Here is a 15,567-nt window from a genome sequence, read left to right as displayed (position 1 = left end):
CGTTTCTGCTTGTTCTCTTTCAACTTTTTCTTGTTATTTAGCAAGGCCAAACACCAAATGACAAATGTTGCAAAATCTATAATTTTTACTTGAATAGTATTAATTTGATACACTTCTTAAGAAATACTCCCTCAGTTTCAAAAAGATTGATCTGGTTTGACTTGGCACAAAGTTTAAGAAATTAAAGAAGACTTTTGAATCTTGTTGTCCTAAATTAAAGTTATGTCAAATGTACAAAATTTTCCTTAATCTTGTGGTCTTAACATGCCACGCGGAAAGCAAAAAGTAAAATGTTACCAAAAAAAGAAAGAGATCATTTTTTTTAAACTGACTAAAAAGAAAAGGAGGTCATTCTTTGTGAAACGGAGGGAGTAATAAATAAAATGATAATTTTACTATATCTTTCTTTAAATATAATAAATTTAATTTTTTAAAATGTACCTATAATTAATAATAAGGGTAAATTAGAATTTAAGCGCTAAATTATCTCTTAACTTTTTAAATTGAATAAGCAAAAATAAACATTTATTTTGAGTATAGAAATAAGTGAAAGTAGTAATGGAGTACTATAGTTCAATGTTAAAAAGATAAAGCGTGTTTTTTTAAAAAATGGAGTGTGTAACTTCTCATTTTAATTCTGTGATAAATAAAATAATGTCTTGAATTTTTCTACGATTAAATTTGGCAAGTAATTGTTAATTGGTGAAAACTTGGTGGTTCTAAACTTGATTACAATTCAGAGTGAATTAGGTTTGATTATAACATGGTAAATATTTGTAAAAATTAGGCAAATGACATAGTATAAGAAAGAAATTACTTTTTTTCCCTACTCTTTCATTAATTACCAAAAATCCTTTTTTTTAGTGTTTTTCGGATACATAATATAGCAGTGTGGATACTTAATTTAGCAGCGCAGATACTTTAATTAATAATGGGTGGATACTTAAATTATTAAGTTGTTAGCAGCACAGATACTTAATTAATGGGCAGATACATAATATAGCAGCGCAGATACTTTAATTAATAACGGGCGGATACTTAAATTATTAAGTTGTTAGCAGCACGGATACTTAATTAACGACGGATGCATAATATAGCAACGCAGATACTTTAATTAATAACGGACGGATACTTAAACTAATAAAGTATCCGGTTAAGTTGAATTGGGGGAAAATAAGGGATTTTTGTATTTTAGTAAAAGAGTGGGGAAATATTGAGAATAGGTAAAGAAGTGTTATGTATTTAAGTAATTTTTCCTAAATAGTTCTCAATCGCATGTTTACATTAAACCAAATAATATAATTTTACTAATTAAAAATTAATGTCAAATGAACACATATATCTTACCTTCGTAATTCCATTATTCAATGACTAGGAAAACAAAATAACATATACTTTGTATTTTTCATAACTCAACTACATTTCAACAACTTATTTTTTTTAGATAACTCTGGTGTCTGAACCAGCTTTTGCACGCCTCGACTGATTCAATGGATATATGTCATTATTTCCTTTCTTCTACATCGAAGGTGGACATGGTGACATCGGCTTCCCACATAGGCCCAAATTTCCTGTTTCATCCACACAAAAAGTGAACACAATAAATTTTTTTATATGTGTTTATTTTAGCTAAAATTAAAAAGTATTTGGAGCATATGCATGCTCATGATTTCTATGCATTTTGCAAATACTTGGTTCTAAGGCGATTTAGGAATTTAAATAAATGAATTCAACGTTATATTTAAGTTCTTATCACTAATAAAAATCACTACACTTTTAAAAGTATATGATCCAAATTTACTGTTTGTTACTCCTTTCGTTGGAATTTATGTGAAGGAATTCAGAATACCAGGATTAAAACACTTAATTTTGACTATGAATTCGAGTATACATCCTTCAAAATTTCCGATCAACATTTACAATTATCATTGTTAGCCATCATCCCACCAACGACACTTCATATAATTTTAAAAAATTATTTTAATATGTATTTGATTAATTAATATACAGTATTTTTAAAAGTTTTATATTTAGTAATTTTAAATTTTAAAACAAAATCTATGCACTCAATTTTTATTTTTTTAAAAATAGTCTTAGTTATTTAATATTAAATTTTAATATTCATATGTATATTCATATTCAAACATATAAATTTCAATATACATATTTATAGGCGTAAGTTATTCAATAATTATTTTGAAAGCAATTTCTAGTAAACTTCTTTCTTGTAATAATAATAAAGTTTAACATGATAGTAAAATTTTGCTTCATCACTTTCTATCATTCCCATTCGAATGGATCAAGTCTTTCAATATTTAACGGTCTTTATTAAACCATAATATTATATGATATTTTGGTACATTAACTTTTTTGAAAATCTTTTAATTTCAACTTTTTATTATTTAAATTATAAGATAATACGATATTTTGGTACACTTGATATATTATTCTCTCAATTTATGTGGCACTTTTTGAATTTCGTGATTCAAACAAGTCTATCTTTGATCGCAATTTTTTTTTATATTTTTTAAATATTAAATTGTTAATTATTGTGACTTATAATAATATTTACGTAAATTTCAATTCAACAATTTGAAGATTTCATGCGCAAATTTCCGACCAAGTTTAAACTGTTTTACTCTTGATAAATGAAAAGTGTCACATAATCGTGACAGAGTGAGTACTAATTTAAATCACAATTCAAAAAAATTCTAGATTCAAAATTTTCTTTGCTTTCTTAAACTCTATATCAAATCAAAACGAAACCACCAAATTAAAACGGGTATAACTTTCCTTAAGATAAACTCTAACCTGCAAACGAGGTTGCACTTTGGCTGCTAAGCTGAGATGGTATTGGACCTTCAAGTCTATTATTTGCAGCATTTATTTGAAAATCCTTCTGACTAAACGCCGGTATTGTTCCATTGAATTTGTTATTTTGTATCTGCAGCTCAACAAGTTTCGGAATACCCAATAACGACGTTGGAATCTTCCCCGTAAACTCATTATTCGCCATTAAAATTCTCCTTATCGACTTCATTCCGGAGAAAGCATCGTCCGGCAACTCACCGGAAAATCGATTATTCGACAAAAACACACCTCTCAATCGACCTCCGATTTTCTTCACGTTCGGAAACGGACCTTCAAAATTATTATTCATAATACTTATAGTAAGCAAATTAGTCAACTGAGAAAGCGTATCGATATCGAGATTCCCCGATAATCCCATCGATTCGAGACGGAAACCGTAGAATTTTCCGTTGAAGCAAAGCAATCCGTTCCAATTTGAATTGTTGCCGGTGCAAAGCGGCACCGATGAATTCCAGTTTCCGAGTGATGATGATGACGTGGCGTTTTCGAGCGATGATTTGAATTTAAGGAGGAGAGTTGGTACAGACTCTTGACCGTAAGACGAAGTTATCATGATCGTCGTCACGAAACAAAACAACAAGCACCGATGGTTTCTTGCTGAAGAAGCCATCGTTTGAAGGTGGTTACGTTGCAGGTGATTTTTCTTTCCTTTTTTCGCGACTATATTTGTATGATATATGAATAAATTGAATCGAATTTCTGTTTTTTTTTCGATTCGATGAAAAAAAAAATAAGGAAGGATATTGGTAGTTTTGTTTTCAAGACAAGTTTTATGTATATTTTTGATAATTTATTCGGAGAGAATTGCTATGATTTTGTTGTTGAATTGAGATAGTAAGGGCAGAGGGATACAATAAAACAAATTGAGTAATGGTGAGATTAACAAGGTCTAGTAAATGATTAGCTGTATTAGCCGGCTATTTTAGTATAACTTGTTGCCAGTTTCCAGGTATATTGTTCATATTGTTTGTACTGGTTGGGTTGTGGTGGTGGGGTGAGAGGTTGACTAATGGGGATTGGAGGGAGGGGAATTTCCTTCATGCATGCTTTGTTATTAAAGAAACTTGAGATCTTTCACCTTCTTGCAAAAACAATAGTACTTGGTGTTTTTTTTTATTCCTTTCGTTTTAACTTGTTTGTCATATTTTAACTTGATATAGAGTTTAAGACTAAAAAACTTTTGAATCTTGTAGTCATTAAGTAAAGAAATATCAAATGTATCAAAATGTCACATATCAGGTGGAAAGTTCAAATTAAGGAGTTGCTAAAACACAATAAGAAACAATATGTTTTAAAACGAATTTAAAAGGAAAGTAAAACAAATAAATTGAAATGGAGGAAGTACTTTTGGACCGTCACTTTTTTTAATTTTATCATGTTTTTTTCAAATACTTTCCAGATATGCTGTTTATTAAAGATTTTTGTATCTAAATTCACATCAAACATTAGTTAATTTGACATTTGCACTTGTAATCAAATCAAACAAATTGAAAGAGAAGAAAGTATTTAACGAGCAGGATTTATTGATTTTTACCTTTCTTATTTGGGTATGACTTACTCCATATCGAAAAAGTATAAACAATTTTTGCACAATCAATGAAATTTAATATGCATAAAAGGTAACTTGTGTTTTATTATGAGTTTCTAATATTACTTCTCATGCATATATATCATTAATTACTTTTTAGGTGATACAATAGCCTAAGAAAAAAGACTCTGTTATCAATGTACACTACCAAAAAATGCTCATTTTTTGGCGGTTAACTTGTGGGAGTTTTTAAAAGTCCCACTAATAATTCATTTTGTGGCATTTTATTATAACCCCCACAATATAAATCTTTTGATGGTGGTTTTATTAAGGAGGTTAGAAAATCGCCACAATTTAATATTATTTATTGGGATTATCGAGCCCCAAAAATTTAGTAGATTAGTTACTTTTAGAANTAAACAGCTATAAATTGACAAAATAACCCCCATAAATTGAGCATTTTTTTGTAGTGGTATAGAAGTTAAATATTTTATATATTTTAAATTCTGTGTCACGCGTTTTTTTTAAATTTGAGCTCGAATTACTTTTTTCTTTTTCGTTCTTTCTTTGTGTGATTATTCTTTCAAGAACTATAGTGGGTGAGATAGGGTGGTGGCTAATTCGGCCGTGGGATGATCAATGAGTGAGAGTTGGGGTAGCTCTATTGGCTTTATAATTATTTTTTTATTTTCTTATTACAACCATTATTAGAATCTAGCGTCCGCCACTAATTGGATGAGTGAAATGCACACAATGAACTTGAAAATATCTCTTTTTTCTAAGAGAAATCCTATGACCAACCAAAAGTGAAAAGCATTTTTCAATAAAATATTTTTCTCCGTACCAAACATATCCTAGAGATCTCCAAAAGCTTTCGGCAAATTATTCATTTACACGTTTCTGCTTGTTCTCTTTCAACTTTTTCTTGTTATTTAGGAAGGCCAAACACCAAATGACAAATGTTGCAAAGTCTATAATTTTTAGTTGGACAATATTGATTTGAAAAAATAATAAATAAAATGACAATCTTACTATATTTATTTAAATATAATAAATTTAATTTTTTTAAATGTAACTATAATTATTAATAAAGGGTAAATTATAATTTAAGTGATAAATTATGTTTTCATTTTCTAAACCCAGCCAAAGGAGCACATCTAGTTGAAAGACTCTCATTCTTATTTAGAATGGGAAGATCTTTCGGTTCGTAAAAGCTTAAGCTTAAGAGCTTTATCCAAAAGTAATGAGAGGAAACTTTTAGAAAACCCTTATGCCTTCTCTGGAGACAGAGATCTTACTGCTACCTCCGAGTCTGACAATCTAGTTTTCTAAAAGCTATGGAACCGGCAAGCTCTTATTCCAATTTCTATAGGACCTAGCTACAACTCTTTATCTGTTGTCCGTTCCTCTCGCTCTTATTCCAATTTCTATAGGACCTAGCTACAACTCTTTATCTGTTGTCCGTTCCTCTCGCTCAAACAAGATTTCACGGAGTCGAGTTCAAGTAGCATCTTTATATGTATCGGATCATTTGTGGATTGAAACTCGAGTTCCTCTAGTCGCCACTGCGTCCATGTCCAAAGAGATTGCCCTTGCGGGATGTTCCTTTGTTAAGCAAGTCAGATACTTAAAACAAAAATCTGGATTCTTGTACACTGCCTTATATTTAAAGCAATGTGTAGTATCCTTACAGCGGTACTATGCTGGTAATTACCATAAAGGTGATTTACTTTCTGTTTCAGTATCCCTGACCAGTCCTCCTAGGCTTGTACTCAAAGACCATGTCGAACCTGCTATCTCACTACCCGTCAATCTGAGTTCTCGAAAGCGACTGAACCAGCCACCCAGATGAGACTCCCGCTGAAAAACATTCTTTTTCCGACAAAACCTGCCACCAAGCTTTGACAAGTCGCTAAATAAAAATAAACATTTATTTTAGTATAAAAATAAGTAAAAGTAGGAAGGGAGTACTATAGTCCAATGTTAAAAAGACAAAGCGTTTTTTTATTAAAAAAAATGGAGTGTAACTTCTCATTTTCATTCTGTGAAAAATAAAATAATGTCTTGAATTTTTCTACAATTAAATTTGGCAAGTAATTGTTAATTGGTGAAAACTTGTTGGTTCTAAACGTGATTACAATTCAGAGTGAAATAGATTTGATTATAACATGGTAAATATTTCTCAATCGCATGTTTACATTAAACTAAGTAATATAATTTTACTAAGTAAAAATTAATATCAGACGGACACATATATTTTACCTTCGTAATTCTATTATTCAATGACTAGGAAAACAAAATAACATATACTTTGTATTTTCCATCAATCAACTACATTTCAACACCTTATTTTTTTTAGATAACTGTAGTGTCTAAACCAACTTTCACACGCCTCACTGATTCAATTTCATTATTTCCTTTCTTCTAATTTGAAGGTGGACATGGTGGCATCGGCTTCCCACATAGGCCCAAATTTCCTGTTTCATCCACACAAAAAGTGAACACAATAAAAAAAATTGTATGTATGTTTATTTTAACAAAAAATAAAAAGTATTTGGAGCATATGCACGCTCACGATTTCTATGCATTCTGCAAATACTTTGTTCTAAGGCGATTTAGGAATTTAAATAAATGAATTCAACGTTATATTTAAGTTCTTATCACTAGTAAAATCCATTACACTTTTAAAAGTATATGATCCAAAGTTACTGTTTATTACTCCCTTCATTGGAATTTATGCGAAGGAATTCAAAATACCATGATTAAAACACTTAATGTTGACTATGAATTCGAGTATACATTCTTCAAAAATTTTAAAGTAAAATTTATGTATTTGAAAACTATTCAAAAAGTACAAGATAACATAGCTAATGATTCAAAATCCCCACAAATAGTACCACCTCACATAAAATGGAACGAAAACAAAATTGTAATGATTTTTTCACAATTATTATATATATATTGCGTGTAAAAACGGTGGATTCAGTTAAACCTTCAAATGAGCTCATCTGAATCCACCGTTTTTACACTGCTAAGTTGAAGTGGTATTGGACCTTCAAGTCTATCATTTGCAACGTTTAATCGTAAATCCTGTTGAGCAAATGCCGGTATTCTACCATCAAACTGATTATCTTGTACCTGTAGCTCAACAAGTTTCAGAATTCCCAATAACGACGTTGGAATATTGCCTGTAAACTCGTTATTCACCATTAAAATTCTCCTCATGAACTTCATTCCAGTGAAAATATCATCTGGCAACTCACCGGAGAAATGGTTAACAAACTTCTCAGTCCTGTAAGTTTCCTCACGTTCGGAAATGACCCTTCAAAGTTATTGTTCATAACACTTAAAGAAGTTAATTGGGAAAGTGTGTGGATATCGAGATTCCCTGATAATCCCATGGATTATTCAAGACGGAGACCGAAGAATTCTCCGTTGAAGCAAAGCAATCCGTTCCAATTCGAAACGTTGCCATTGCAAAGCTGCACCAAGGGATCCCAATTGCCAAGTGAGGTGATGTTTGTGAGTGAAGACTTTTGAACTTGAGGAGGAGAATGGCTTCAGGTTCTTGGCTGGAAGATGAAGTTGTCAGACAAGTTAATATGAGGAGTGTGATTGCTAACGGATGGTTTCTCGCTGAAGAAGCCATCGTTGTTGAATCACATTAGATGTTACTAAATAAGAGAGAGAGAGAGAGAGAGAGAATATGATGGTGTTCAAAGATGAAAAATGAGTATATAAAGAGAGAGAGACAATATACTTGCTTGCCAGTTTGATCTTATTCATACAATTTGGCATCATCCAAGCGGAGAAAATAGAGTTAACTCAACCCCGAAAACTAACTTATAGACAAAAAAATGTTCAATAGACACAAGGACAAAACAAACACATCGTTCAGGCCTGTCAACTGGAGAGTGAACAATGTAATCAAAGCCCAACATTGGTGAACACAATATATAACAATTACTAACAAGGATAGATTGGCTCTGATTCTATATAAAAACAAGAATTGGAGAAGAAAATATATGTAGTATCTTCCTCTACAGATCTAATTATGTGTCCATATATAATATATTGTAATAAAAGAAAATAATACATACAGAGACTCCTATATACAGTTTAACTCCTAATAATTTACTATCCCTCAATTAAGAGTTTCCAAAAGGTTTTGCCTAAATTCATTTACCCCTTTCAGCTTTCCCTTGTTAAGATGAATCCCAAATGGAAGAGCCACAAAAACAAGGAAAATTGGGCATTTCGTATATGTTTTTTTTTATCTTTGGTTTTCTGATAACAAAACACAATTATTAACTTAACAAGTTAAAGGATTGCACTATGCATTACTTTGTTAGTATGAAGGCAAAACATTCATATTGACAAAAATTGAAAAATGCAGACTGCAGACCATTAGACATTAGCTGCATAGTGACCAGCACAGTGAAAAAATTCTTTGTTAATCTCGACAACTTGTTAATGACATGAAGAGAACAAAAATATAATCATGTGATAAACGGCTATTTCTTTCTTTTTTAATGAATGGTGCAGCAACAGCTGGGCTCAGACTAAAGTTGCTGATAAAGAAAAAGTACTTTCGGAGGTCGATAACTAGTAGTTGAGATTGTTAGCATATATTTCATTTTAATGATGACAACATCTAATAACTAAACAATATAGGATCAAAGAATAAGGAAGCACACTGCCCAGAAAAGGAAATCATCCCAGACGACTGGACAGCGCAAGCATAAAGAAAAAGACACAATCCTAGAAGAAGATAGTCAAAGCAGTTTTAGTCAGCAACCAACAATCAAGGAAAGCAGAAATGCACAGCATTCGCAGAAGGAGAGAAATCAGCAATCAACAATTGATACATATGGATGTATCTGATACAGACATATACTTCCAATCAAGGATCCTATCTACATCCTTCCACATTTCCTTTGCAGTTTCACACAGAAATTTTGTCGTATTCTGCTCCGTTAACTGCAGTGAAAATCATTTAATTGAACAAAGATACTAAATTTGTTTTTCCAGTGAGAGTAGTGTTGACAATTGAAGTAAGGAGGTCGATTTCATGATTGCACCAAGAATTGGTAGTTTGCCATTGATCTTTTCTCAATTTGGTTAAACACTTCAGATAGGTGAGACCTGCTCTGATACCAATTGAAAAATTTTCGTGGTATGGTAGTTGACTATTTCTGTGAACTAGTCGACTTGGCTATAGGTTAGTAATAATAAAGCAATAATAGATCATCATTAATAGAATCAAAGTATAGAGACAGAGAACCTTATTCTGGTTCGGATCACCAATGTGGTGCCTAGTCCAGTCCCCTTAGGTTGCAAAGGTTTCCTTCAGAGCTTTGATTAGTCTTGTTGATAACTTCTGATCTGGACAGACCCAGATCTGCTTTCTTGACTACAACCTCTACTTGTATAACTCACACTAATCTCTCTAACAAATTCTTAACGAATACAATGATTAATGCAAGGCAGAAGAGTGACAAGGAGGTCTGGATGGAGACTACAAGAGTGAACTGAGAAGGGTCAACTTCCTTCTAAAGAGAGTCAACTCGACTGATCAGTTTCACTCCAGTTATCTTAAGCCAGTCGTAGCTTCCGACATCAGTTCTTGCTCTGCTGAAGTATCATGTCCACCGTCTTCAACCACCAAAAGTCGACCCCTGATATCCATTGTCTCATTGAACAAGTCACTGACTAAGTTTGGGTTGGTCCACCTTGGCGTTGACAGACCCCTTCTTTAACCACTTGTCATCACTGAGCACATACCCCATGTTACCAAATGCATGGGTATCGTATGAGAGATCAACTAGAGAGGCTTCCAAATTTCTGGAAATGATGAGTCAATAGGGAAGACTAGCATGAGACTCAGTTTCAGCAGCACTTTTGATCATGTATTCATGAAGAGATTCAGCCCAATTGATCTCGCACCTTTTCAGTAAGCAGTAGAGAACAAACCATCTCTAGAGGAGAGAATATTGAGAGATCCTTTGCGAGGAATCAGAGTGGTAGCAATAATGTGAGCCAGAATTCTATTCTCAAAGCACAATTTGGAGGGACCAAAATCAGACGGATCTGATCCTGGTTTCAGCCACAAAAACCTTTGCTTCATCTAGAGAATTCTCGAAGTCCTTGGGCCAAGTACCATTCATGAAGGGAACAGCCCCTGAAAACTTTGTTCCAAAAACATGATCAAATAGAAAGTCATTTATGATATTCAATTTCCCAAAACCAGAGTTTCAAGTTGACCACTATCCTTAGAAACACGAAGATTGGCGTAGAATAGATGAACGTGCTCTTCATACATTTTAAGACCACAAAGTTGAAGAAAAATAGTAAGCTTTTGAGATTTAGAACACTCGGCATTTCCCTGTAAATACCTCCTTCAAATCTCAAAAGCTTGTTGTTTTACTTAAACTTTGTGGTCTTAAGGAGTATGAGGAGTTTGTTCGTTTGTTCTACGCCAATCTTGGTGTGTCTATGGATAGTGGTCACATTAAAACTCTGGTTTTGAGAAATCTAATTATCATAATTGACTTTATATTTGATCATGTTTTAGAACTATGTTTTCGGGTGCTATTCCCCTTATGAATGGTACTTGGCCAGAGGACTTTGAGGTTTCTCTAGATGAAGCAAAGGTTGTTGTGGCTGAACCAGGATCAAATCTGTCTGATTTTGGTCCCTCCACACTGTACTTCGAGAGCAGAATTTTGGCCCACATTATTGCTACCACTCTGATTCCTCGCAAAGTAGCTCTCAATAGCCTCTCCTCCAGAGATGTTATTGTTCTCTACTGCTGATTGAAAAGGTACAAGATCAATTTGGGCTAAATGATTTCGTGAATACATGATCAAAAGTGCTGCTAAAATAGAGTCTCATGCTAGTCTTCCCTATGGACTTATCATTTCCAGAATTTTGGAAGCCTCTCTAGTCGATCTCTCAGACTACATTCCTTTTGAGGTGTCCACCTACAATACCTGTGCAGTTGGTAACATGGGGTATGTGCTCATTGATGAGAAGTGGTCAAAGAAGGGGTTCGTTAAGGCTACGGTGGACTAATCCAAACCAGCAAAGAACTCGGCAAAATCAGTCAGTGACTTGTTTAACGAGACAATTGATATCAGGAGTTGACTCTTGGTGGTAGAAGACAGGGTGTGGGAGATAAAGGAGTTAGTGGACTAGATACTTCAGCATAGCAAGCATACCAAGGACACAGGAACTGATGTTGGAAAGTTGTGATTGGCTCTGGAGGGCCTCAAGACAGCTGAAGTGAAGACTGTCAACAAATTGATCAATCGAGTTGACTCTCTTCAGAAGAAAGTTGACTCTTCCCAGACCACTCTTGCAGTCTCCGTCTAGACCTCCTACTCCAACCTTGCTCGTGACACTGAACGCACCTACTACTCTTTATTTCTGAGCGGATCTTCAACACTCTCTGTTACTATCTTGCCTGTCGTTAAACTCCTCTGTTTTGCTATTTTTGAAACTTCATGTTCTCCGGGGCCGCTTTGCCCCTTCTTGAATATGCTCTGTAATGGGGATGTCCGACCCCCTACTTCTATTTTGCATGAATGTTTTGCATACCCTCTATTGTTATGTCTAGATGGATGGTTCTTTTGCACTATACCTGGTCTACTCTTACCCTCTTTTTCTTTTTGATAATGTCAATAGGGGGAGAAGTATCAGATCAGAGGCAACTCAACTCCAACACACATTGGGGGGAGCAACTCAACTCCGACTCCAGCACACCCAGAGGGGGAGCACACCATACAGGGAAGTGGAATTGTCTCTAAATCCTCTTTTGATTGTCATCATCAAAAGGGGGAGTTGTCTCTAAATCTTATTTTGATTGTTAGCTATATTCCATTTTAATGGTGATAACGTCTAATAACTAAACAACGTAGGATCAAAGAAAAAAGAAGCACGCGCGCTGCTCAAAAAAGGAAATCATCCCCAGACGATGGGACAAGACAGACATAAAGAAAAAGACACAATCCTAGAAGGAAGGGTGGGCATAAACACCGAAAAACCGAACCGAACCGAACCAAACCGAATTATTTTGATAATTCAGTTTTGGTATTTCGGTTTTCAGTTCGGTATTCGGTATATGGTTTTGTATTTTTCGGTATTTCGGTTCGGTTTTCATATGTAATTTTTGTGTAATTCGGTATTTCGGTTTACCGAAATATATTAAATTATAATATATATTAACATTATATTAATTATTAATATTTAAAAATAAATATTATAATTTAAAATTAAAAACAAAAGTTTGTCTTTTCAAGCTTTTCAACTTTACAAACCCACTTCCCAAAAGGCAAAAATTACCGTTCCCACTTCCCACGTCTAGTCGTCTACAGACTATAGCAGCGTCGACCGTTCCGGCGACCAGAAGCACGCAACAGCTGCCAATCAACCAGCAGGCAGCCGTAGCACAACAACGACCGGTAAATTTCAATGTTATAACAAGGCTAAATTTCAATGTTAACGACAATTTATTATTTTGAATCATACAATAATTTGAAAAACAGAGTAAAATAAGCAAAAAGAAATAAACATAAATAAAATAAACAAAAAAATAACAAAATTTTAAAAAGCCCACTAAGCAGGCCCATTACAAAAAACCGAACCGAACCGAGTTATTTTGGTTCGGTGTTCGGTACACATTGTACAAGAACCGAAAAAACCAAAAAAAAAAATCGAAACCGAACCGAAATACCGAATGCCCAGCCCTACCTAGAAGATTGTCAAAGATAGCCCAATCAATGGAAGGCAGCAACCAACAATCAAGAAAATCATATATGCGCAGCATCAACAAAAGAAATTGATATATATGGACGTATCTGATACAGACATATACTTCCAATCAAGGATCGTATCTACACCCTTGATTGAAGACAAAATTCTTTGGGTTATCCTTACTAGAGCCAAAATAGAAATGATGTGATTACCTAAGGAAAGAAGATCACTCAGTCTTCTACTGTCAATCAATCAAATCAAGAGAAATCAAATCAAGCAGCACATATAAAGGAGACACGCATTCAGGAACATCATAAGAAGGAGAAGTTCACAAGATCGACTGATACAACTTCACTTGAACTGTAATACTAGTCACTCTTTTGTCTTACATTAAACACTGTATTCGTTAAGAAATTGTCAGTGAGCATACAAGTAAAAGAGAGATCAGCATGAGTTATACAAGTAGAGGTTATAGCCAAGAAAGCAAATTTGGGTATGTCCAGATCAGCAGTTTTCAACAAGACTTTAACACAAGACTACTCAAAGCTCTAAAGGAAACCATTGCAACCCAAGGGGACTGGACAAGGCACAACATTGGTGATCTGAACCGGGATAAAATTCTCTAGCTCTATACTTTGGTTTTATTAATTATCTATTGTTGCTTTACTATTACTAACCTGCAGCCAAGTCGACAGTGATCACAAGAAAAAATTCAATTCAAACCCCCTTGGGTTTCAGAGATTGTCCGCTAGAAAAGATGAATACAAAATTTAAATTTGAAAGGTATTGTACGGCAAAGAACGGTTGCAATAGAGCTATTGTAACAAGAAACCTGTTCCACAGCTTCTCTAAAGTATGTGACTTGAACCATTATGGCAGCAATTCCATGTCTACTCAGGGCAATGCATTCTCCGGTCAGCAGTCCATAGAGCAAATCCAAGGTCAAATTTAGTAACACTAATGGAAGAAACAAATGGTTGATAAATTTTCATGTTCACCCTAACATTATAGGTGTGAAAGATATTACTCCCTCTATCCAACAATAATTGTCAATTATTGACTTTGCACACTTCTTAAGAAACTATAAATAGAAGGGTAATTTTACTCTATCACCCTTTGAATATAATAAATACAATGTCTTGAAAAATGTAATAGAGAAATGACTATAATTAATGATAAGGGTAAATTAGGAACTACGTGTAAATTTATCCATTGATTTCATAAAGTGGACAAGTATTGTTGGACATCTCAAAATAGTATAGTGGACAACTATTATTGGCCGAAGGGAATATTTGAAAGACTTGAATGAATACCAATCAATTTTACTTTAGCATATTAAATGATCAATGCTCACTTAGACGTTCATCCAAAATTTATAGAAAACTATGCAATTTTGGCTTCAAGAGAAAATATAGGGTTCTTAATATTGTGGGATCACACGGGGTATGTGGTTGTTGTTGAAACAGATGACTAAACAACATAATTGTTTGTTTTATGTAGTTAGTATTTACTCCCGTCGTTTCAATTTATTTGTCTTAAATGAATACAAAATTTAAGAGCATAAAGAAAACTTTTGACTCTTTAAGTCTTGAGCTAAATGTATGTTTAACATAACAAATAGTTGTTTCAATCTGTGGTCTTAAACATGCCATGTCATTTCTACAACAGAGTGTCAAGGATAAAATGAGAATGTTGGGAGTTAAGAACTTACTAATATAGAAAGAGACATTTTTCTTAAATAAACTTCAAAAAAAAGAAAGTAAGACACATAAATTGATACAAAGGGAGTACTATATACTTTAGAAAGCATGTCCGGTACATACCGTGGAAACTAGCTACTTTGTTTCATTTTATATTAGCACTTTTCTTCTTTTTAGTTTGTTCCAAAAAGAATATAGTAACACATTTCTATATTTGGAAATTCATTAAATTTTAACTTCTCTTTTGACCCTTAATAACCTGCTCTTAATAGTTATAGAAATGTTATTTGCACATTTAAGATCAGAAGTACCAATTGCTCTGTGTAAAGAGATATTTTTTTACTTTCTTAACTTCAGTCCTGTCAAACAACATATAAAATGAAAGGGAGGGTATTTGACAAGTACAAACCTCTCTGTCCTTCAAAGTCTATACCAGCAATCTTCATCTTCTAACATTGCAGCTTCTTCATATTTGTGAGGTTTGTATCAGTTTGACAACTTTTAATTGGACCTGTCAGATAAACTACGACAAGGAATTAAAGTGCAGAGACCATATTCTAGTTTCTTTTTGCTGATACTCCTTTTACCTTCAACTGCAACCAGAAGACCACTGAAATTGAGAGGACATGGTGAGAGGGTGATACAGCTATGTTTAACAATCGATGAACACAGAAATTGATGAAGGCAAACTGGGGGGGAGGGGGGGGGGGGGGG

The 15,567-nt window shown here is 33.7% G+C and overlaps 1 protein-coding gene across 1 annotated transcript; it reads right to left on the bottom strand.

The window, feature by feature from the left end:
* Positions 1 to 1,455: 1,455 nt before the first annotated feature.
* On the bottom strand, positions 1,456 to 3,481 carry LOC125843050 (pollen receptor-like kinase 4). The gene is made up of 2 exons (XM_049522295.1): positions 2,812 to 3,481; positions 1,456 to 1,571 (listed from the first exon to the last, which is right to left on the bottom strand). Exons 1-2 carry the CDS (start codon positions 3,479 to 3,481, stop codon positions 1,519 to 1,521), a joined length of 723 nt encoding a protein of 240 aa, XP_049378252.1. The 3' UTR covers positions 1,456 to 1,518.
* Positions 3,482 to 15,567: the final 12,086 nt, after the last annotated feature.

Source organism: Solanum stenotomum, chromosome 10, assembly GCF_019186545.1.
Source record: "Solanum stenotomum isolate F172 chromosome 10, ASM1918654v1, whole genome shotgun sequence".
Lineage (NCBI taxonomy): Eukaryota > Viridiplantae > Streptophyta > Magnoliopsida > Solanales > Solanaceae > Solanum > Solanum stenotomum.
Note: the sequence above shows the minus strand (reverse complement) of the source record. Positions and strands in the feature narration are given on the sequence as shown.

What these genes read in the sequence shown, in the direction of transcription:
- LOC125843050 (XM_049522295.1), bottom strand. Translation starts at nt 3,481, where the DNA reads ATGGCTTCTTCAGCAAGAAACCATCGGTGCTTGTTGTTTTGTTTCGTG. An exon ending in AAGTGCAACCTCGTTTGCAG is followed by an intron (nt 1,572 to 2,811) that starts GTTAGAGTTTAT and finishes TGGATGAAACAG; the next exon opens with GAAATTTGGGCCTATGTGGG.